The 23,676-nt window shown below is 31.5% G+C and overlaps 4 protein-coding genes and 1 non-coding gene across 6 annotated transcripts; 3 read left to right on the forward strand and 2 right to left on the reverse strand.

The window, feature by feature from the left end:
• Positions 1-6,088: 6,088 nt before the first annotated feature.
• On the forward strand, positions 6,089-7,080 carry LOC114177672 (chlorophyll a-b binding protein 3, chloroplastic). The gene has a single exon (XM_028063121.2). It carries the CDS (start codon positions 6,159-6,161, stop codon positions 6,948-6,950), a length of 792 nt encoding a protein of 263 aa, XP_027918922.1. The 5' UTR covers positions 6,089-6,158; the 3' UTR covers positions 6,951-7,080.
• Positions 7,081-8,625: 1,545 nt separating this feature from the next.
• On the forward strand, positions 8,626-9,613 carry LOC114178146 (uncharacterized). Its single transcript, XM_028063880.2, has 2 exons — positions 8,626-8,800; positions 8,883-9,613. The coding sequence occupies exons 1-2, from the start codon at positions 8,762-8,764 to the stop codon at positions 9,471-9,473; spliced, it is 630 nt and encodes a 209-aa protein (XP_027919681.1). The 5' UTR covers positions 8,626-8,761; the 3' UTR covers positions 9,474-9,613.
• A 315-nt stretch (positions 9,614-9,928) lies between these two features.
• Positions 9,929-14,284, reverse strand: FLS2 (Leucine-rich receptor-like protein kinase family protein). The gene is made up of 2 exons (XM_028063879.2): positions 10,921-14,284; positions 9,929-10,533 (listed from the first exon to the last, which is right to left on the reverse strand). The coding sequence occupies exons 1-2, from the start codon at positions 14,066-14,068 to the stop codon at positions 10,187-10,189; spliced, it is 3,495 nt and encodes a 1,164-aa protein (XP_027919680.1). The 5' UTR covers positions 14,069-14,284; the 3' UTR covers positions 9,929-10,186.
• Positions 14,285-20,952: 6,668 nt separating this feature from the next.
• On the forward strand, positions 20,953-21,940 carry LOC114179533 (major pollen allergen Ole e 10-like). Of its 2 annotated transcripts, none has more exons than XM_028065902.2 (4): positions 20,953-21,109; positions 21,236-21,288; positions 21,350-21,596; positions 21,742-21,940. In XM_028065902.2, exons 1-4 carry the CDS (start codon positions 21,046-21,048, stop codon positions 21,765-21,767), a joined length of 390 nt encoding a protein of 129 aa, XP_027921703.1. In that variant the 5' UTR covers positions 20,953-21,045; the 3' UTR covers positions 21,768-21,940. The 2 variants fall into 2 exon arrangements, with proteins under 2 accessions (XP_027921703.1, XP_027921705.1); XM_028065904.2 differs by having other exon boundaries at positions 20,956-21,109; positions 21,236-21,264.
• Positions 21,941-21,976: 36 nt separating this feature from the next.
• TRNAP-AGG (transfer RNA proline (anticodon AGG)) lies at positions 21,977-22,048 on the reverse strand. The gene has a single exon. It is a non-coding gene; the product is annotated as a tRNA-Pro (tRNA).
• Between the last annotated feature and the right edge of the window lie 1,628 nt (positions 22,049-23,676).

Consider the following 23,676-nt stretch of genomic DNA (forward strand, 5'->3'; position numbering starts at 1 on the left):
ATGATTACAACTTACAGAGCTGGAAAACAGACCAAAGGAGGCGAAAACTAAGACTCTAGCAGAAGTTAAAGTGGAACTGAAGTTTTCAAACAGAAAAGAAACGAAAGGGAGGATGAGGTTAGAGTTTTACTTACGCGGAGGATAACGTTTAGTAAGCTTAAGGAAGGATCTTATTGTATCCTACCAGAACTTCTCTTTCAGACTAGAGAGAAAAGAGGTGGACTATTTTTGAAAAGGAGACAAAAATGAGAGTTAGTGGCTGGAAAGGGGATTCTAGAGGTCCCTAGTGGGTTGACCCTGAGCCCTCTAGTAAGACAAGGCCCAAAGCCTTTTTAAATAAGAAAAAAGTGGGTCTTATATTAAGTTGATGAAGAAAAAAAAATCATACAGGAGAAATTTTTTTGTATGGCAGTATAAATAATTTTTATTGTTAATAAATGTATATTATTATTTAATAGTATTATTTTAAAAAAATAAAAATAAAATATATTTTTTTTAAATTTGTTTTATTAAATGATCAAGTAATTATAAATCATAAGAGAATACAATTAAAAATGAAAAAAATAGTATAGAAAATTATTAATACTTTAATGTAAGTTATTCTTTAATAAATTATTAAATGACCAAGTAATTAGAGGTTGTAAAAAGATAAAATTAAGAATGAAAAAAATAGTATAGAACGATCAAAGACGAATCTTAGAACGGGCGAAAGGGAGGATGTCATGACCCTCCCAATTTTTTTTAAAATTATTTTAAATTATTTGTATGTATATTAAAAATTTTCAATTTTTTTTTAAATATTTTAGATTATATGTAGTGTATATTGAGAATATGAAAATTAAATTAGGTATCTTTCTATATCTTTTATAGAGTACAATATTTAATGTTAATAAATAACAAAACATAAAATCAAATACAATAAAAAATAAAATTATTTATTAAGATATTTTTATTTTCTTTTTCATTATATTTTGAATCTCTCATGAATTGTATTCATCTCCTACGATCACATGTTTTCTTTTTGTTTCTAAAGATAATATGGAAGTTAGACACAAATAAATTATTTTTGTTCTCATTTTTCATTTGTTCTTTTTCATTTTTGAGAAAAAAAAAACAACTCTCTCTTGTGTCATTTGATACTTAAATATTAGTTTAATAATTATCATTATATTTTATCTCATGAGCCTTTTGTATATTCATTTTATCTCATGTACTTTTCCATAATCAGTTTTTAATTGTGGCTTGATTATCATATATATATATATATATATATATATATATATATATATATATATATATATATATATATATATATATATATATATATATATATATATATATATAGTGGCGGAACTTGGACTAAAAATGTAGGGGGGCCAAATTAGATTTGTTATATATAATTTTTCTTTAGAAGAAAAACTCTTCATTTTTTCTCTTCATTTCCTTTCCTTAAAACAAACACACATAATAGTAGAATTCAAAAAAATATTACTATCATTTGCTATTATATCATGTTATTATATCATTATACCAAATCATGAATACCATTTTAGATAAGTCATTCGTATATCATCAATTTGATTTCTGAGAACTTTAGAGATTTGTTTTTTATTGTCTTAAATTCTTGGTTCTTATTAAATTTCTCAAGTTTAGTTAACGTAAATGCATTTTTTTCATCTTTATTAAAACCTTCCTCTTTGAAAAAAAGGAATCAATTTACTTTTTATCATAATCTTTCTAATATAAATTTATCACCACTCGCCTATTTAGAAAAAATAAAATTTATATTCACAAATCACAATTATCACAATGCAAAACATAACAAAACTCATACTACTTTAATTAAATAAGCAATATTGTATAAATTCAAAACTTAAAAAAAAATTACCATAGGTAGCGATACATAAATCATAATAAGATACTAACCTTGATCTGTGAGAGATCATGCAAGAATTTGTATTTATCTCTCTTCACACACTTTCATGATAATTTACATGGTAGAAAAATTTTATAATCAGAAAAAAAACTAATCTCTTTTATAAATTAATGTCTCCATTAAAAAATTTTGTTTATCTTTTATTATAATTTTCCATAATATAATCTTAATATAAATAATATATAATATAATTTTAAAAAATATATAAATATATGTAAAAAAATTCAAAAAAAAAAAAAATGGGGGAGCCGTGACTCCCCCTGTCATTACCTAGTTCCGCCAATGTGTATATATATATATATATATATATATATATATATATATATATATATATATAGTAATTACATCTAATTTTTTTATTAGATTGTGATAAATTATTTTTTTTGTCTTAAATTTTAAAAAAGGTATATTGATAAAGGATGATTAGTTTAAAATTTCACTCCAACATTTCATTATTGATGCTCCTAGCCATTCAAATTTCAAGAATTTATGAACCATTATTGAATTATGTTAATCCTTGGCAAGAATAAACAAATTAAAAACATTTTATTTGATTGATTGTCTAATTCATCTTATTTTAATTCTTCGTTTATTATTTTCTACGAAGATTATCAAAACAAAATTGTAGAACAAAATGAAAGATGAATTTCTTGCTGACAATATGATTATTTACATTAAAAAAGGAATAACTGAAAATTTTTGTTCTAATTCCATTATTGATGAATTCAAAATTTTTTAGTATATATTATTTTGGCTCCCTCAAAATTATTGACCTAAATTTGGCATTGAAGTTTATATTTTAATTATAAGTTATTCTTTAATAATAAATATATTGAAAATAGACTATAACTTTTTTAATGATAATTAAAATGTGTATAAGGATACACATTAAAGAAATAATTATTTATTTATTTATTTTAAAAAGCAACAAATTTTCAAAATAACTTTTATGAATGCATGTCATGGATTAAATTGATTGACAAAATAATTCCAATTTTATACATAATTGACATTTTGGAGATTGATATAAAAGTTTTAAATTTGAGAAAGTAATATAGTTCTATTTAAGAGCTAAAATAATAATTTATTAGATATTACACGATAGAGTTGAAATATATTATTTTTAGGCTAAATCAGTTTAAAAACAAATCAAATGGATAAAAAAGTAAAATAATTTTTTAGAAAAATATTTCTTCGTATGACATATGACAGTATAAATCATAATAAGATAAAACTAAAAATGAAAAAAGAGAGAGTATAAAATAGTATAAAATGACCAATTAATGAAATTATGATGCACGAATATGATACATGTATCAGATAGGACACGTATCCGATATGTGAATATATTTATTTTGAAAATAATAGGATACAATACGTGATAGATACGTAATATATGAATATTAAAAATGAGTACAATAATTCTTAAAAACATAATCAATATATGATTGTTATTGTGTTAATCCAAATTAAAACTATATGTACTAAAGTTATCAACATAAAGATATAAATTATTGTCATCATAAAAGTAGCACTGTAGGAAAACTCTTAAATAATGACCAATTAGTAACCAAAAATATGTTAGAGACCAATTTATAGACCAATTATTTTGGTAGTCAAAACCTTGGTAGCTAATATTAGTGACCAATTTAGAAACCAATTATTTTGGTAGTCAAAATCTTGGTAACTAATGTTAGTGACCAATTTAGAAATCAATTCGTAATAAAAATTATTTTAGTTATCAATTTAGAGACTAATTATAATTTTTGGAACTATTTTAGTTGCCAATAATTTTTAGTTTTAAAATTGATACTTAAATTGGTCCCTATATAGTGACTAATTATTTTTTTTTTACTAAATTGATCATTATTCAAATATTTTCTTGTACTGTACTACGACTTTATAAATTAGATACTTCATTGATAAGTATCGATAAGGTATCCTAAAGTATCGTATACGAATACGTGACCTAAATTAAAGTATTGGTGTATCATAAAAGTTATAAAAGGATAAAAATTAATTCTATGTACATGTGGCAGGAAAATAAATAAAATTAAAACATAAAATAAATGAATAAAAAAATAAATAACTTCCATTCCATACATATATGTTGATAAAATAAATATAAATAAAAGAGAAATTAAAAATGTCAAACGATTATAAACTTAACTTTTAATACACTTGTCAACAAAATAAAATGAATAATAAAATAAATTTTTTAATATATTATATAGATTATAATAGATAATAATTAATAAATAATACTTCTCAATAAAATAAAATAAATAATAAAGTAAATCACGTAGTATTTTTTTTTTCATATATTATAATAGATGAGTGTTTTTATATATACTAGTGTAAACACAGGCGCTATCGCGCCTGCGTGTACGCATTTTTCGAATTATATTTATAATTGATGATATTGTAATGTTATTAAGTTAATGAACAAAATAAAAGTATATTTATAAAAATTAAAGTGAAATGTATGGAGAAAATATGAAAAAAATAATTGTTGATGAATAGTATGAGAAAAAAGAAAAAGGAGATAAATAAATAGTTTTATAAAAATTTGTAAAATTAACCGTTAATTTTTAAAAATTTAATAAATAATTAAATTGTAAAGGGTAAAATTGGAATTATGAAATGTGGATACAAAAGAGGGAATCCCTTTATATATAGTTATAGATTTTAAATAAGTGTAGTCTGTTAAAAAAGCAAAACTGACCGAAATTCTAAACCATAATAAATTAGATATTGAAAAAAGTGTTTATTTATTTATTTGTTTTGTCAGTAGTTTTATCTGGTCTGGTCTATTGAGTCAGATAACTATTTCTACTACTAATAGTGCTCTTCAAAGACTTTTTAGTTTAACGTGAATTCTCTATTGCCTAGCTTATACTGGGAGAAAATTATTTCTTAACACGTTTCTTATATACTTATTTGACTCTGTTGGCATTAAAAATATACAATTTTTTCTACGTATTGTTATAAAATTATCTCAATATTTTTAGAAAAGTAAGTGTTTGGCAAAGTAAATGAAAATAAAATATACGAGAAAAATTAAGTAAACATAAAATAAAAATGAATAAAATATAACAGTGAAATCACCAAATTTTAAATTTCATTTCAAAATTAGTTATACCAAGTACTCTCTTCTAAATTCTAATACTATCCCCTCAATATTATGATTTATACAATGCATTTGGTACAACTTCACGTCACAATAATATCCGTTAACAGGGATGAAAAACCATCTCATTTGTCCACCTGTGATTCACTCTTGGAGATTTCTATCTTAATTTCTATCTCATATCATTTACTTTTTTCTTTTCTTCCCTCAAGAGTTTATCTATCTAAAGGAATATCACAAAATGCCTCTTCCATCCAATAAGAAGCTGCCATTTTAGATTTTGGATAAGCTCTGAATTTCACCTAAATCAAATGTACAATCGAACAACATGGTAAAAGTATCCATTGCTAACATGCACAACTCTTTTTATGTGTGGATCAAAATCCTCGTGCAGTTCTTCCAAACTGCTTATGGCCGCAGAATAAAACTTCCCAAACAACTGTAAACTATAACTTAACTCCATTAACACTGCTATTTTATATCAACTTATTATTTTAGATTTCTCTTCTTTTGAAAACAAAAAAATCAAATAAACTATTTATTATTTATATTAAAGTAGTGAACCAACCTTAACAAGTCACGTATTGATTAGTTTGTTGAATTCATGTGACGTGTAATGTAATTGCTCCTTCATCCGAATGGACGCGCGTAACCATCAACCTTCACTTGGTTCTTTTCACAATTTCTCTACTCAAAATTTGTGGTTCGCATGCACCTTGCCACAGAGTGGATGTGGACCCAAAAATATCTCACAAACTCAAACCATGGCCACATAGTTGAAGCCATTTTCCAGGTCACCTGCAAAATAGAATAACAATGAGCAATAATATCTAGTGGAATCCTACAATCATACGTGGAAGTCCCACATTGGTGAAACAGCATAAGAGGAATCTAACCCGGTAGTGGATTGAAAGGGTGCCACGTGTACAAACACAATCTCAGCCCCCAATGAGATTGTAGTTTTAGATAGCCCAAGATAAGAGCTCAACCGCTTCATCCACCGTATAAAAGGCCACCCACCCTCCCCAACCATTCACCACTCCCACACCAGAAAGCAGAGAGTAAAAAGAAAAAGCAAAGTTTTTTGCAACAATGGCTGCTGCATCCTCCATGGCACTCTCATCCCCCTCCTTGGCTGGCAAGGCCGTGAAGCTTGCCCCATCAGCCCCCGAAGTCGGGAGGGTCAGCATGAGGAAGACCGCCACCAAGCAGGTCTCCTCCGGAAGCCCATGGTACGGCCCAGACCGTGTCAAGTACTTGGGCCCATTCTCCGGCGAACCCCCGTCCTACCTCACCGGTGAGTTCCCAGGCGACTACGGTTGGGACACTGCTGGGCTTTCCGCTGACCCAGAGACCTTCGCCAAGAACCGTGAGCTGGAAGTCATCCACTCCAGGTGGGCCATGCTCGGAGCCTTGGGCTGCGTCTTCCCCGAACTCTTGTCCCGCAACGGCGTGAAATTCGGCGAGGCCGTCTGGTTCAAAGCTGGTTCCCAGATCTTCAGCGAGGGTGGGCTCGACTACTTGGGCAACCCAAGCCTCATCCACGCTCAGAGCATCCTTGCCATCTGGGCCACCCAAGTCATCCTCATGGGCGCCGTCGAGGGTTACCGTATTGCCGGTGGGCCTCTCGGTGAGGTCACTGACCCCATTTACCCCGGTGGCAGCTTCGACCCATTGGGTCTCGCTGACGACCCAGAGGCCTTCGCTGAGCTCAAGGTCAAGGAACTCAAGAACGGTAGGTTGGCCATGTTCTCCATGTTCGGCTTCTTCGTCCAGGCCATTGTCACCGGAAAGGGACCCTTGGAGAACCTCGCCGACCACCTTGCTGACCCAGTCAACAACAACGCCTGGGCCTACGCCACCAACTTCGTCCCCGGAAAGTGAGCATCAACAGAATGACCTGTGTACTCGAGAGTTTTAGATTTCTGTTTGTTGAAGTATATGTTATTGCAATGTACTTCAGATAATCATCTTGTGTATCCGATCCAACTTAATGTTACTTGCTTTTTACAAATTCCCATCTTCTTCTCTCTTTTACGGTTTTTTTTCTTCTGCTCTTGGCGCCACCAATTTGAACTTCGATTCGTTGATTCCAGTAAAAGAAACGTGTTTGTGTTAGGTCATAATTTTAACTCGAGCATTATCGGCGTTGTCGTATTCCAATTTCTTCTCCTCGCTTGACTGGTATGAAAATGAAATTGTAATTCCAACACTGTAACATGTTCAAGATGGAATCTGAATTCTGAAGTTCTGGCTATGCATGTGCAATCAGTTTGTTGAAATTGAGTCCTGTGATCTATTAACAGTCTCACAGTGAAAAATTCCATTGGTAAATGTGTAATCTGAAACTGGACGTTGCAGGGAAAAGAGTTTCAAAATTTTTAATTTAAATCTGAGTTTATATTTGATTGGGAGCGTGGTAGAAAGTTTAGAGCCTCTACGACAAACAGAAAAGTTGGAAGGTTCTTTCATGCTCCTGGGAGAGAGCAAATTTCATTTCTAACTGACAGTGAAAGAGTAGGAGATAAAACAAGGGTTTAGTGTGTGTAACCTTTTGCTTATAGTTTTTTCTTTTTTCTTTTCAGTTTCTCCTTATTTCTTACCAGATTATGATTGCATGCTTGTAATTTTCCTGGTTTCCACCGTGCAATTTAGAAATGAATGGATGAAGCAAAAAGGTGAGGAGGAAAAATAATAAAGCTTGCAACAATGACAACCATTGTCATATTACATGGTCGTGGAGGACGAGGTTGAAAATTTCCATACATTTATCGGAAAACTAACATGCATACAATTAGCTCTCATTATATTATCTTTACAATCTAAACTTTTAGTGTTCTCCATATTTCCGTGAATCTAATGTCAAATGTACTTTTCCTTTCTTTAATTACAAATCGATTAGTCAAGAAAAATAATTCATATGATGATAGGTTTATAGCTTATATGATGTAATAAAAAATATACTTTTGACAAAGTTTTGTAGGACAAATTTTAACAATCAATTATTTTTGATAAAATAAACTTAAAAATTTTATTATTCTATTTTTTGTAAAAATGTCAACATAAAATCAAATATACTCCAAAAAGACGTTTTCACTACATCTGTTTTGGGTAATTACCATGAATGAATGTGGTTGCTATAATCGTGTGAATGTTGTGACTGTGTGAGGAATTGGTGCGATGTTGGAGAACTGAATCCTAGAAGACGAGGATAATGGAAATTGTTTTGTGTATATATGAAGCTTGAATGGAGAAGAGAAAAAGGATCGAGATGGAACGGAGGTACAAACAAATGGTGTTGGGTATAGGTCTGTGTTAGTTCAGGGGAAAAGAGGAGAATCCCTTGGTTTTGCGTGAAGAAGAACCTGCTCCGAAATTCTCAATCCTGGCTAATCTAGAATGCGGTACCGGATTTAAGAAACCATTCCTCATTGCTCATTCTTGTATGCATCGGATTCACCAATCCAAAATGTAGTATCAGATTTAGGAGTGTAAAAGAGGAATTAGGACTTTTAATGTTAGTGAGGGTAAAAGAGGTATTTTCAAAGTTAGGGGATGCAAGGAAATAAAAAAGGGGGTGCATAAAGAAATGACCTAATTTCTCGCGTGCTCCACACTGCTGGGTCGTTCACAATATTTTAACCATATAAAGGAAAGCAACAAATAGAGAACAAAATTCGACTATTCTCACTATCATGTCATCGCATTTCAATTTCTTCTCCTCACTGAAACAGGTGCGTAAGCGTAATTGTAATTTCAACATCGTAACATTGTTTTTTAATGAATTTTGAATTCTGAAGTTCGATGGTTGTTCAGGTTGAAAAGAGGTTAAAATTAGACCAAACATCAGCAGCAATAGAATCTCAGACACAAGAAAGCACTTTGGGCTCTCCCATCTTCCTCCAATCTAATTGTAGCCAGAATTGTCCCTCCCAAGACAGCAGCGAACCTCCTCAAGCATTCCTCTCCCTTCCCCAAGAATTTCCCGCAACCTATCAAAACCCTTCTCAAATAGATCATGTTATTCCTGTAAATGAAGCTGAAGACGATGATGATGATGATGATGATGATGACATTGAGCAGTTAATGCAGCTTTTGGGGTTATCAGATAAACAAGAACAAAGGGGTGATAGTTTTAATGATTGTGGTTCTTGTCACTGTGAAGGTGGATTTTATGAAAAAGTTGTTGGTGTGGAAGGGCCAAAGTGTAGGAAAGAGGTGGTGAGGTTAGATGGGTGGATCAAGCACTTTCTGAATGGTGGTGGGGAAGAGAAGCTAGAGCCCTTGAGATTGGCACACCTGCTTTTAGGGAAAGCCGCTTTTGTTTCTGATGGTGGTGCTTATGGAGAATTGGACTTCCCTTCAACCATTCGAGAATTTCTTCATACTGATCCTTCCTGTAATTGAGGCAACCCCTTTTTCTTGTTACACTTTAGCTTTGGTGTCTACTTTATGGTATTCTTCTTTCTAAGTGTTATATGCAAAATGCAACTCTCAAGAAGCTTCAGAGCCTTGATGACTAATACAAAACTTAGAAGATTCTTTCACCATGCCCCTTGGAATACTGGGCTATTAACTTCAAATTAGTTTGTTATTTTTCATTTCACATTAACTTCATTATCTGTCTATTAAGAGAGGACATTTCACTGTGTAAGGTAAATGAGAAGAGAGTTAATGCAAGGGTTGGATAGAGTAACTTTTTGCTTAGTTTTGTTAGTTCGTCTTATTTCTTGTAAGATTATTATTATACAGTGTACTCGGTAATTTTCCTGGTGGAATTGTGAAAATTGTTAATGAATATTCAAGTTACATTTGCATGTAAAGCAAAGATGGGGAAGGGGAGTGAAAAAGAAAAAAACATGTAGCAATGGACAATAGATGTTATATTACACATGTGAAGGATGGCTGGTAATTTCCATGCATTTATTAAAAACTCAAGTTTCCCTGCCTATTTGTTATCCATTAAAAAATATTGCATGAATTTCATCATAACTGGAAAACTAACATGGGTACAATAAGGCTGTGCTGTTTTTGAAGGCTGCACTAATGTGGTAATTTGGAATCATTTAATTTTTCTTCCTAGCAGCTCCAAGAATTGGTTGGTTGGTGGTGTTTATCATTTAACAAGACAGTGTTGTTTGAAGCTTCACAAGGGCAGATAACACCTCATTCATATTGGGTCTCTGTTCAGGATCAGGTATGGTGCAGCACAGAGATAGCTTAAAGAGCTCTGCCAACACTTCATCATAGTCTTTTGTTACATTCCAGGTCAACATAGGATCCACAATATTCATAAGTTGTTCTGTTCCATCTGCAAGGGCTTTTGCCACTAACTCACGCAAAGTGATTGGCAAACCATTCTCTTCCGAGAGTCCTGTCGGCCTTCTTTTTGTTAGGAACTCCATTACTATGATACCAAAGCTGAACACATCTGCTTTAGTTGTCACTTTCCTCGTGTAGGCAAATTCTGAGAATCACACGACAGAAATATCTTGATTAGAGTATGAAACTTATAAAAAGCTTTTTGAGTAAGAAGTTAATAAACTAAGGATTGAAAACAAATAAAAGTTATGATAACATCCTGTAGTGATGCTACCTTTTCTTAACAGAACAATCAAATTTGGCCTCATATGCATAGTAAAAACAGCAAATAGACACTAACACTTGTTCAAGCCTAGAGCGTTTTTTTTTATGTTACTTCCGCTGATTATGACAATCTAAGGTGCAGGATTTACTACAGATCCAACAAGAACTAAATATTCATTTGAATTGCAAGTCTGCCATGAAAATAACTGTGATAAAAACATATTGTACGTTGAAGATAAGAAATTAGCAAAGTAGGAAAGGCTTTTACCTGGTGCCATGTAACCAACTGTGCCTTGCACAGCTGCTGACGACGAAAGGGTACTACCCTCTTGTAGATGAAGACCAAGTATGCGAGCTGTCCCAAAGTCACTGACATGAGCTTCCCAGTCTCTATCTAAAAGAATGTTGGAAGGCTTTAAATCACAGTGCACAATGGGAGTATGATAACCCGAGTGCAAATAATCCAATGCTTCAGCAATAGATATGAAGACTCGGACTCTTTCATCTAATGTCCACCTAGGGATCACAGACTGATCTACCCCGTTGTCATGTATGATGCTATCCAAATTTCCATTTTCCATGTACTCCAGAACCAAAGCCTTCATTTTCCCGCTCTGCCAGGCATATCCAAGTACTTTGATCAAATTCCTATGTCTCAACTGGCTCAAGGTGTTGGCTTCTCTCTTGAAGATCTTGTCAGTATTGGAAGAGAATTGTTGCAAATTCAACCTTTTTATGGCAACAACCTGGCCATCTTCCATTTGACCCTTGTAAACCGTGCTCAAACTGCTAGCACCAATGATGCTGTCAGCACTGAAAAAACTAGTGGCATTCTCCAATTCCTTTGTACTGAACCTTTTAAGTGCCAATGTTGAACTGTAGTCTGGTTCATGATTTACACTGCTGTCTCTTTCTTTAGAATTGCGGAGTTTGGTGCCACGAGTGAGGATTAGAATCACTAAAACTAGAAGTATAGCTAGAGATCCAAGTGAAGCAATAATAATTATGCCCTTCATGGAAAGTGAGTGTTTTGACTTCCTGCATGGCGGTAGGAACTGAGCTCCACAAAGATCCTGGTTTCCCATCACACTAGATGCATTGATTTGTGCAAATACTCCGGTCTTAGGAACATGACCTTCAAGTTGATTGAAGGAAAGGTTGAGATGCACCAAGTTGGAAAGGTTGGCAAAGCCCTCAGGAATAATTCCCTTCAAGTCATTCTGAGAAAGATCTAGGGAACTAAGATGATCAAGTTCTGCCAGTATATCAGGGATTTCACCATCTAAGTGGTTCCTTGAGAGGTTTAAGCTTTCAAGCAAGTCCATGTGACTAAACGCTTCTGCGGGAATAGGACCTGAAATACTGTTTCCTGAAAAATCAAGATTAAACAGATTTCTGCACCCAGCAAGTGTTTTGGGAATGAAGCCCGAAAGATTATTGTTTGAAATGTCAATAGCCTGTATCATTTCCAACATGCCCAACTCAGTTGAAACATTTCCGACCAAGTGGTTGTAAGAAAGGTTGAGATACATCTGCAAGCCTTTTAATTTTGCAATGACATCTCCCGGAATTGATCCTGTAAGCTGGTTGTGAGAGAGATCCAGAACTAGAAGTTGATTTAGCTTCCCCATGCTTCTTGGAATGGACCCATTAAGTTTGTTGCCATGAAGGTCTAAGTAGGAAAGCATCTCAAGCTTTGAGAGAGTATCAGGTATTTGCCCAACCAACTTGTTTTGATGCAGGAAAAGTTCGGTTAGTCCTTTCAAATCGGAGAGCTTATCAGGTATTGTACCTTCTAATAAATTGGCATGAAGAGTGAGCCCCTGTAGGCGAGAAAGTTTGGACAGTTCTGGAGGAATTTGACCGGAAAACTTATTTTCAGAGAGGGATAGAGTAATGAGTTGATTCAAGTTTCCAATCTCTGGTGGAATTGGTCCTGTGAAAGAATTTACATTCAACTGTAGGCGTTGAAGGTTAGACAGGTTTTGGATACCTGATTTTATCAATCCACTGAAGTTATTCATTGCCAAACTTAGAGTGCTAAGATTTGAGCAGTTATAGAGGTCATCTGGGATTTCCCCAGTCATTTTGTTTGACGCAAGAGACAGGAAAGTAAGATTTGGTGACCTGGAAAAACCCTCAGGAATTTTACCACTTAAAGCATTAAAAGACAAACTTACATTTACCAGTCCAGTACAATTGGTAAGGCTAGGGGGGATGGATCCAGTAAAGTGGTTTGTGTTCAAAACAAGAAACTGCAAATTACGAAGCACACCCAAGTTTGAAGGAAGTTCACCTGAGAGGAGATTCTGGCTCATTGACAGATATGTCAAGTTTGTCAAGTTTGTTATTGATGAAGGGATCTCCCCAGTTAACTTATTTAAATGCAGGGTTAGTACCTGCAAGGAGTTCATATATCCAATCTCCGAAGATATTGTTCCCTCTAAGTTATTCTGTGAGAGGCCTAGATTTTTTAATGATTTCAACTGGAATATGGCTGAAGGGATGGTGGAATTCAAGTTATTCTTGTGTAACTTCAATTTCTCCAACTTAACTAAATTTCCTAGCTCAGGAGGAATACTTCCAATAAGCTGATTATCGGATAACTCAAGGCTTGAAAGATTGCTACACTTACCAAGCTCAAAAGGAATTTTCCCAGTCAAGGAATTCTGGAACAATTCAAGGTATTCTAAGTGTTTCAGGTTTCCAATCTCTCGAGGTATTACACCTGATAACTTGTTTTGGCTAAAATCAAGAGCTAGCAAAGCTCCTAACTGACCTACTGAAAGAGGTATAGATCCTACCAAATTATTTCCAAAACCTGCTATCTGTACAAGGTTAACTAGATTCCCAATGTTGGATGGGATTCTGCCAGTAAGATTGTTGAAATTAAAAGCAATACCCAACAAAGAAGTGCAGTTGAATATGCTCTCAGGGAGGCTTCCATTCAAGAAGTTGTTACCTAAATCCAAATACTGCAGGCTTTTAAGGCTACCTAATTGTGGAGGGATTGGACCTGAGAGAGCATTGTCAACAAGAAACAGTTGTGTAAGTTGAGTATTAAGACCAAGCTCAGCAGGAATGTAGCCAGTGAATGAGTTTGAAGTTATATCAAAAACCTGAAGGCCTGAAATGTTCCCAAGGAAAGGTGAAATCTTCCCTTGTAGTTGAAGACTAACCAGAGAAATAGCAATGACATGATTTGAAGATGGGTCACATGTAATGCCAGTCCAGTTGCAGTGGTTGCGACTGTCTACCCAGTCTGCTAGAGCCCCACTTGGGTCACCAGTGATGGAGTTCTTGAAAGCTTTCATGGCTTCAATTTCAACCTCCAAGCTTGTTTCAGCATGGGAAACAATGGATACAATGGAAAGAACAATGACTGTAGTCAAACTAATCTTGAGGGAGAGCATCATTGTGGAATATTATTGTAGAAAGTTCAACTGCAGTTTACTGATATACTAAAATGGAAGTGAATGAAGCCTTTATATACAACTGATAATGTTCATTGATCCACCAATAATTTCAAAAGACATGGCCCCCATATGTGACAGAGTGTGTTCAATGACATCTAGGCTAGTCAAATCTTTAGCAGGGATTAATGTTACTTAGAACAAAAACCCTCATTGTTTGGATGAGGATTGAGCATCTTAACTTTGACTTACAATGTCATACCAGTGTAATGAATCAGGTCGCATCTTCTACTGAGTGAGACAACCCATAGAATACGCAAAAATATGGATATGTAGAGTCAAAGGTTTTGAGAGAGAGTACACATGGTAGATACTATTTTAACATGGCTATCCATAGAGCTTCAAACAATAAATAAATAAGTTATTTTTTAACACCTAGCATTAGCAGAAACCAGTTTAATACTAAGTAAAAGAATATAATTAAAATTTGAAGCTTTGATTAATTGCAAATTGCATTTGGATGAACGCGTTGAACGTTGATTTTCCTAGACTTGGGTTGAATATTGGCATAGCTAGTGTTGTTGAGTCGTCTGATTTTGTCTTTTTATAGCCTTTAATTAACGGAAAGCAGTTTGGAATGGGGAATTAAGAATATGAAAACGTATTAATTAAGAAGTTGAGCGTGACTAGTGGAGCAAATATGGTGTATTAGTATTTAAGATAAAAGGAGTCGACATTAACCATAAGAAGCAAAAGTGAAGATGCATGGATATCACCAAACGCGGTTTGCAGCAACTTGTGCGATGAAGACACCAAACAACTTGGTTATAAATAATGTGTGAACTCCATGCAAGTTGCACACGATAAAAGCAAAAAATGATTGAAACAATGTCAAGCTGGCACATTGGTTCTGACGTGTGGATTTGGGATATTACTATGGTTCAAGTTCAAGGGGTGACAAGACTACTGAGAAACCTTTTCAAGCACTACAATTACATTCGAAGCTGTTAATATATTAGAATTGAACCTAGTCTGAGATACTCAAAGTTAATTATACGGAGTTGAATAGATCATTTATTTTTCCGATATTAAACAATTCGGATATATTGATATTCTATCTTATTATTTTCTAAGAAATCTCCGATACTTAAATTGGATTTCTAATCTTTATCTGGCTAAAAAAAACTTATAAATACACTGGATACTACTTAATGGAGTTAATTCTCTTTACTTACTTCTATATCATTATATTTCGGTATTCTTTCGTTGAATAATTTCTTTTATTTTATTCCACTAAACTTGATTTTTCTAATTACGATTCAAACATAAATGAAGTGTTTTATATGTGAATCTTTTTAGGTTATTGCAACGACTGACAGTATCAACTCGACCATTGAGAACCTCATTTGCCTCAAAAGAACCATGATCATATCTGATAAGAACAACCGTCATACTTTTGAGATAGTGCTTAGGGTTGGTGAGGATCTGTAGATTCTAGAGTTGCTAGTGTGCTGAAAAATAACTCTGGAGGATGGTGGTCTATGATTTGAACTATTATTAATTGAAATAAAGAATTTTGGACTTAAGTGAAAAAGAAAATATACACATGTATAATAGGTTTTCTGGCCAGAAATTACACTCACTTATGCCGACATTAATAATATCAACTTTATCTGTCCACAAAATATTGCCCTTTATTGACATTTTACAAATATTAGAATTTTCTTAATAAATTGAATGATGTGATATATATATATATATATATATATATATAAATACTAAATTATTGAGGTTATTCATAAATTTGTTGACTAATAGTAGAAATTTATTCATGAAAACAAGTAGAATAGTATTCGTGAAAACATTTAAGAAGTGTCACAAAAATTCACGGTCCTTAAAGAAGTGACAACCAAAGAAAATAAGCGGGTTTCGCTTCATACGACGAGAAACAGAAAAATGTCACCATCATCCTTCTTCTTCTCCCATTTCCCACCTAGTAAGAAAAAAAAAAAAAGAAAAAAAAAAAAATATATATATATATATATATATATATATATATATATATATATATATATATATATATATATAACGTTATGATCATAATAAGAGTTCATTCATAAAATTTCAATCACCCATCAAACATAGATCATTATGTTCCAATTCACATTACAATCATAAAGACAAAAATAGTACATATGACTTCCGAAGGATTTTCTATAAAAAAAAATCATACAATAAACATAACTTTTGTAACTTCTGAAGGACTTCGTGTATTAATTAGAACTTGAGATTTTGTACCTATATTATACTCACGCTCCCTCGTCAAAGGCTTTTGCCATCTCATGACCACATCATATACCAAGAGATATAACAGGATAAATCATTCATCCATAGATTTGACTCTCTTCACCAAATCTACAAATGATGACCTCCTTTATCTCACTTTAAATATTTTTCTCTATATGAGTCCAGTACATAGTAGAGTTAGGATAGTCTACTTACTAATTATAACATCAATACACTCCACACACTAACCAAAACATAAGAACATTTCTCCTTAAAAATGGCTACCTTCTCATTCTACCACCCACACATATGTAATATCACAATATTTATTTCGTAACAGATGACCTTATTTCATCCCTTTATAACTATACTATCTTCAAAAGCATATTAACATATCAAGGGTCAAAATATATTTCATACTTCCTCATATATCGCTCAATGAGTTTATTTGCTCGCTCAACGAGTTACTTATAGAAAGTACTCGCTCAACGGATAAACAACCCGCGGAACAAGACAAGCACTATAACAAAATATACAGGTTGATTCATCCAACAAGTCTACATCCCCCTGAGTCTCTACCAAACTCAAGTTTGACTTTCACGTAGTGAGAGTCTAATTGCCCAACAAGCAAACCTCTCCTAACTATCGGCCAAACTCAATTTCATCATTCGCTCAGTGAGAAGGGGCTCGCCTAGCGAGTCTACATAACGCGGACACTATGTTCTACATAATTAGACAATACCTCTAACTCCATTATCAACACTCAATTTTGTCTGAGTGAATAAATTTGTTTTCAAAAAAAATGTTTTTAATTAATGGTAATTAAAAAAGGTGAAATGAATTTCTTTACAGATTTTCAAAACATTAATTTTAGGTTTAAAAAGTAATTAAAACATAAAAAAAAGAAATATAGAAAGGAGAGCCCAATTTCTTTGAATTATCACACCTCTTTTCATGAGCCTAACAACCCAATGCTCTTATGTTCTCACCTTCCCCCCCCCCCCCCCCCACCCCACTCTTTACTTTTCTACCACCTCTGTTTCACATCTCTCAATTTTTTCGATTAAAGAAATGTGGATTCTAATAATTATAAGTAATGTCTCTTATAATAATTAGAATCAGTATCTATGATATTATATTTGATTTGAATCCTGTAATGTGACGTTATGATGACCAATTTTTTCTTATATTGTTTATTGTAATTAAGGTTAGAATTACATTGGTATTACAATGTGTGTATATAATTACACAATCTGTCATATGAAAGGGATCAGAGAAAAAATAGCTACACTTCTCTCTTTCTTTTACATTACCACATTACACCCACATAAAAATTCATCACCTCCCAATGCTCCTAAAAGTATGGATGACAACATGGTGGGACAGGGATGAGTTTTGTTATCTAATATCCACCTTAGAGAAAAAATTCATCCCCATATCTATACCAAAATCTAACGGATATCAAATTTTTGTTTAATCCCTATCTCCACCAGGTAACAATATATACTCACACACATACCCACTTTCTTACTATTTTAATATTAATTAATTAATTTTTATAAAATAATAAAGAATTACAGTGAAGGAAACATAAATTATTAAATATTCAATATTAAAGAGAATGTTGTTTTTTTTATATCAAATATTTAGAAAGAAATTATAATTGTATATATTTCAAATTAGAATACCAGATAAAATTTTATGAGAACCAAAACATTTATTAAATTTGAAAATGTTAATGAAATCTAGTTGATAAAATTTAAAAATATTTTTAGAAACATATAGAAGGAAAAAAAATATTCAAATTAAAAAATATTTTAAATGTTTGTTTACTTTAACTTTTTAAATTTTGATGAAATCTCTTTTTTTATACACTAATAAAATTTATAATACATTTGATCAAAATCGCACAAAGAACAAAGGATGAAGTTAATAATAATAATAATAATAATAATAGAATTTTAACATAGATCTTTCATCTTTTGAACTTCGATATATGTTGGATGATCATAAAAAAGATCCATGAAAATTACATTAAATTATTATATTCACTACAAAAAAAATTATTAAATATGGTGGTTATTTGGGGTATAAAAGAGCGATTACGACTGTCATATTTTGGGTGGATCGCCGCAACACCTACCATTTAATGCATTGCACAACTAATGACAGTTTTGACCGCCGTATCTTGTGCACAAATAATGGTAGTTAAAACCGTCCTAATTTGTTTATTTTAAAAGAATTCTAATGCGAAATACGACACCAAAAAATGCCATTATTTTTCATTACAGTGATGCGTTATATGACGTTTCAATTGTCATAATTTGAATGTGATTTTTTTATATCATTATTTATTTAACCTGCTTCTCATAAATATTTAACCTATTTTTCATAAATATTTAATTTTCTTTCCATTAATATTTAACCTACTTTCCATAAAATAAAATAAAAATTAAAAAAGAAATTACATAGAGAACATTTTGATCATTAATATTTTCATTCATAATTCATATTCAAAAAGTTGATATTATCGAATACCATCCAAAAGTTTGCATATAGGTTTGCATATTGAAAACAAAAGGATTAAATATGTTTTTGGTCCCTCAAGTTTCAATAAATTTTGAAATTAGTCTCTCTTCGAAACTTTATACCAATTTAGTCATTCATCTTTAGAAATGCATGAATTTAGTCTTTCTTACCAAATTTTGTTAAATTTATTTGACATTTGAAACACATTTTATGATATATATATATATATATATATATATATATATATATATATATATATATATATTAAAGGTTATTTAATAGACTATGAGGTATTTTAAGCGGCGGTGGGGATGAGTATTATGGAGGGTATGAGAACGACGATGGTGTGGATATGTACATCTCCATCCCCATCCCATCCTCATATCTAAAAGTACATTTTGTTGCTCTTTTGTCTTGAGCATAGAGGTTTTGATTCATAATAGTGACTGTTTTAGTAACTAATAATTTTTTATTTTGTAAATTGGTATCTAAATTAATCATGACTAACAACTTTTGATCACTAAAATTGCACTACTAGACATTCTCATATTACATGGGACTTTTCTTGCAAATTTGTTAAAAAACTTTGCAAGAAAATATTTTTTTCTGTCATTTTTTCTAAAAATTTTAATTGACAAGTAATTCCTTTGTAAGTAATCATTTCCTACAAAATTATAAAATTTGCAAGTATTTCCTACAAAATTTGTTGCGAAAAATGTTTTATACAAAATATTTTGCAAGAAAATTGGTAGCAATTTCTTGCAAATTTTTTTTCACAACAAAATTTGTAAGTATTTCCTACAAATTTTTTTTTTTAAAACATAATTGGCAAGAAATATAAGGTTTTTTAGTAATGTTGGTGGTTAATGAAATATTTTCTTGTAGTGCAGACAAGTCTACATAATATAGAAAATTGTTAAGTAATTGCTTATAAATAAAAAAAGATAATATTATTTTTAATTATAAATTGAATTATTTTAATTTGGAACAAAAGTCAGTGTAAATAATCGTAAAAGCAAAAGTTGGCTAATTTTATCACCGCTGAAAAAACGTTTATGCTTTAGTTACTTAAATAAGATATCTAAAATCAATATTTTAATTTGGAATAAAAGTAAGTGAAAATTAAAATATAGAAATATGAATTGTTTAACTTTTTAATCACTAAAACAAGGATTAAAAGTATAAAAGTATAAAAATATGAAATGTTTAACTTTTTTTTAGTCATTAAAACAAGTTTATGGATGGCTTAGTTGAGGTGTCATAATAATGCACCATATTTTTACTAAGAACATATATCCAAGTATAAATATTTTAAATTCAAGAATAATAATAATAACAATAATTATTAGTAGTATTATTTTTATTTTTATTATTATATTACAATACGTTGGGAGTACGTGTATTGGAATATTTCTATTTACGTCGTGCAATAAGAAAAAAAGGAATATGAAGATATTGAAAATCAAAATATTTGCATTTGATGATTGATGGTTGATAATAACTATAATCATGAATAATTGAATTTATATATTCATGGAAATTGCCTTGAGCTGCAAACTTTTCCTTTCCAAGTATATGCATGCAGAAAAAGAAATGCATGTGTCTCTAAATGTAACCATCTTCCAAATTTCATTCTTCCAAGCCATGATTTTTTCTTTTCTTATCACTATATATTACAACATGCTATGCTTCTATTTTTTTTAAGGCTACAACTATGAACAGCGATTTCATAATAGGAATCATTATCAATAATCAAATACATATGCTTATATAGAATTTTTCTTCAGATGCAACTTTTTCCCTTCAAAGTATATATGCAGAAAAAACACGCATTCTTCTGTTCCTATTTATCTTCTAAATTAGTACCTGCACATTCCTAAGATGTCACTAAAATTCTCTTACCTATCCTTTCATCTTCCAACAAAAGTCTATAATTCTCGGACTGTTATTATCATTACATTCCAACCGCTTTAACGCTGTGTGATCTAATTAATGAGTTAATAATTGGTTTAAAACTGATAGGTATTAATTAATTAACACTAATTTATCTCGCCCTATTACTACCTATACCTCTATTTATACCATGCCCTTTCAGTTCACATTACAGAAACTCTCAAAGGAAAATAGCATCATTTGTCTCTCTATACGAATTCAAAGCACACACCATGGCCAAATCAACTGGTTCACTTGTTTTTCTTTTTATATTTCCTCTGCTGTGCAACAACTTGGGTAATTAATTCATGGGTTAAACCCTAAAGTTTCCTTCCTTCTATCTGAATTATCCTTTTACAATTTCCCCATTTTTACTTGATTTTGACCATCTTAAATGTTTGATTAATTGGTTGACCTGTGCAGGAGGGCATGTGAAGTTTGCTTATGGATTGGTGAAAACTCATGAGCTTAATCGAGTAAGTATATGTTGTGGATATGAATATGGATGAAAAAGCTCATAGTTTGTTTTAAATACAGGAAGCCCAGAAGAGTTGGTGTGTGGCAAAAGCTTCATCGAGTGATTCTACACTGCAGAATAACATTGAATATGCTTGCAGCATCTTGGGTGATTGCAAGATGATCCAGCCAGGTGGATCCTGCTTCGACCCCAACAATCTCTTCAACCATGCTTCTGTTGTCATGAATCAGTACTATGCATTCAGCGGTGGAAATGGTTGGAATTGTTACTTCTCAGGATCTGGTCTCATAGTTGTCAGTGACCCAAGTAAGCTATTAACATTACATCTTCCTTTATAACAAAATGGAAACAAGTGTGACATGTCTTCTTTATTTGAGGTTTTTGTTAAAACATGTTTTGTGTGTGTGTGTTGGGATTCTGAGCTACTTCATTTTGTTTTCTTCATCTGCAGGTTACGATAACTGCAAGTATGCTTAGAGGGAATAAACCTGAAGAAGATATATATTTTTACTCTATAGGATATGTTTGATTTCAGAAGTTTATTAGTGTAGGTGCTGTTATGAATAGGAAGTTCATTATTCAGTACTGTGATCTTTCTATATTTCACTAAGTATATCAATGAAAAGTACAATGATTCAGTTATGAGGTTATACAGTGAGAAAGAACCAAAATAAAAAAATTCGATGGGGGCATTCCGAGAATTGAACTCGGGACCTCTCGCACCCTAAGCGAGAATCATACCACTAGACCAAATGCCCGATGTTGATATCACTTAAAAGTAAATTAATTTAATCTATGTTTCATAACGGTTTAGTTTTATAAATGCAAAGATTAACACTAAAATATCAGCTGTCAAACCCGTCTTAGTTTTCATTATGTTTGAAATAATTAAGATGTGAAATTAATTTCAAATGTTTAGTTTTCACATAAGTAAAACAAAAAAGAATTTTCATCTCAGGAACATATATGTAAAATCAACGAGGACAAGATGATGATCATTGCAATCAAAACAAGATTACGCTACATAAATTTTAATTAATGTAAATTCATATGGATTTACACTTTTTTTTTTTAACTTTTGGAGAGAAATGAAATTACCACCATTGCACTGGTATGAAGAATTTAGAACTACCATTTATATCACACTCTATCATATGGCTCTTAGTTACACTTTCAGTTTCGAAAAATTTCCATTGAAAAACTTTTTTTTTTCACGAGATACTTTAAAATTTCTCTTCGGAGGCCTTTGGAAAATTAACAATTTTAATTTGTGCACCGTGCTCCAAAAAAGTTTTGAAAAAAAATTCTTCCCTCTTTTATTTGCATTTAATGGATAACTATTAATTGAATATTTATCTGTTGTTAATTATTAATAACGATGGGGAAAGAAAACTGAAGGAACTAGGAATCAAATCAGTAACCCTCACGGACCAGGAATCAAACCAGCAAACGTTTTTGTCTTTGGAAATTTCTAATTATGGTTATTAAAAGGCTTAAATACCTTTTTTTCCCATTTTTGTAGTGTTTGTTGCGAATGGTCATCTTCACAGCATGTTTGAAATGGTCCTCAGTTTTACCGAATGTTTAAAATAGTCTTCATTCTCGCAATTCGTTTTATTTTGTCCTTTTATGTGACACTGTTTAATTAAGTAACGGAGTATTGTACAGGTGACACGGTTTGTGTTACGTTGCATTGGAGTGTGTTAGGTGTACTGTATAGGTGATCCTTTACCAGTGGCGGATCTTGGCCAATAAATTTGGAGGAGCCAAAATAATATACTCAAAATTTATATTTTTAATTATTTCCACTAATACAATAAAAGTTAATACATAATTTAATATAATTGTAACTAGAAAATAAATCACACATATCTAAAATATTGTTATTTCAAATTTTTGAACTCATCAATAATTAAACTAGAACTAAAATTTTCAGCTATTTTTTTTCCAACTTAAATATGAAAATCTTTCCAAATAATTAATACAAAATTTCTCACCTTTAATTTGTTGAACATTAAGAAAAGACTCATGTAGTTGAACATATGATCATTATTATTATGTTTTAGAATATGTAAAGAAATTGAATTTGTTTTCTTTTCGTCTACATAAATAGTTTCCCTTTTATCACTTTCAAAAATGAATCTATTATTTTATTTTTTATCAATATTTATCACAATCTAATCAAAAGTTCCTAAAAAAGTTTAAAATAAAAAAAAATAAGTTATCACAATTTAATCAAAAATTGAGAGTTCCTAACAAAGAATCTATGACAATCAAGTCACAATTAAAAGTCAATTATAAAACAACACATAGTACATTAATTATTAAAAATTATGTTAATTATTAAACAAATATCCCATCAAGTGAGATAGGAGAATTACTTTTT

This window comes from Vigna unguiculata, chromosome 3 (genome assembly GCF_037176805.1).
Source record: "Vigna unguiculata cultivar grain cowpea cultivar isolate G323 ecotype 2 chromosome 3, ASM3717680v1, whole genome shotgun sequence".
NCBI classification, from domain to species: domain Eukaryota; kingdom Viridiplantae; phylum Streptophyta; class Magnoliopsida; order Fabales; family Fabaceae; genus Vigna; species Vigna unguiculata.

Bases quoted from the DNA above. Each gene is read 5' to 3' on its own strand.
- LOC114178146 (XM_028063880.2), top strand. From the start codon at position 8,762: ATGTCATCGCATTTCAATTTCTTCTCCTCACTGAAACAG. The intron at 8,801-8,882 runs GTGCGTAAGCGT...ATGGTTGTTCAG, and splicing joins TCTTCTCCTCACTGAAACAG to GTTGAAAAGAGGTTAAAATT.
- LOC114177672 (XM_028063121.2), top strand. From the start codon at position 6,159: ATGGCTGCTGCATCCTCCATGGCACTCTCATCCCCCTCCTTGGCTGGC.
- FLS2 (XM_028063879.2), bottom strand. From the start codon at position 14,068: ATGATGCTCTCCCTCAAGATTAGTTTGACTACAGTCATTGTTCTTTCC. The intron at 10,534-10,920 runs GTAAAAGCCTTT...TGTGATTCTCAG, and splicing joins AGTTGGTTACATGGCACCAG to AATTTGCCTACACGAGGAAA.
- LOC114179533 (XM_028065902.2), top strand. From the start codon at position 21,046: ATGGCCAAATCAACTGGTTCACTTGTTTTTCTTTTTATATTTCCTCTG. The intron at 21,110-21,235 runs GTAATTAATTCA...TGACCTGTGCAG, and splicing joins TCTGCTGTGCAACAACTTGG to GAGGGCATGTGAAGTTTGCT. The intron at 21,289-21,349 runs GTAAGTATATGT...TTTTAAATACAG, and splicing joins AAACTCATGAGCTTAATCGA to GAAGCCCAGAAGAGTTGGTG.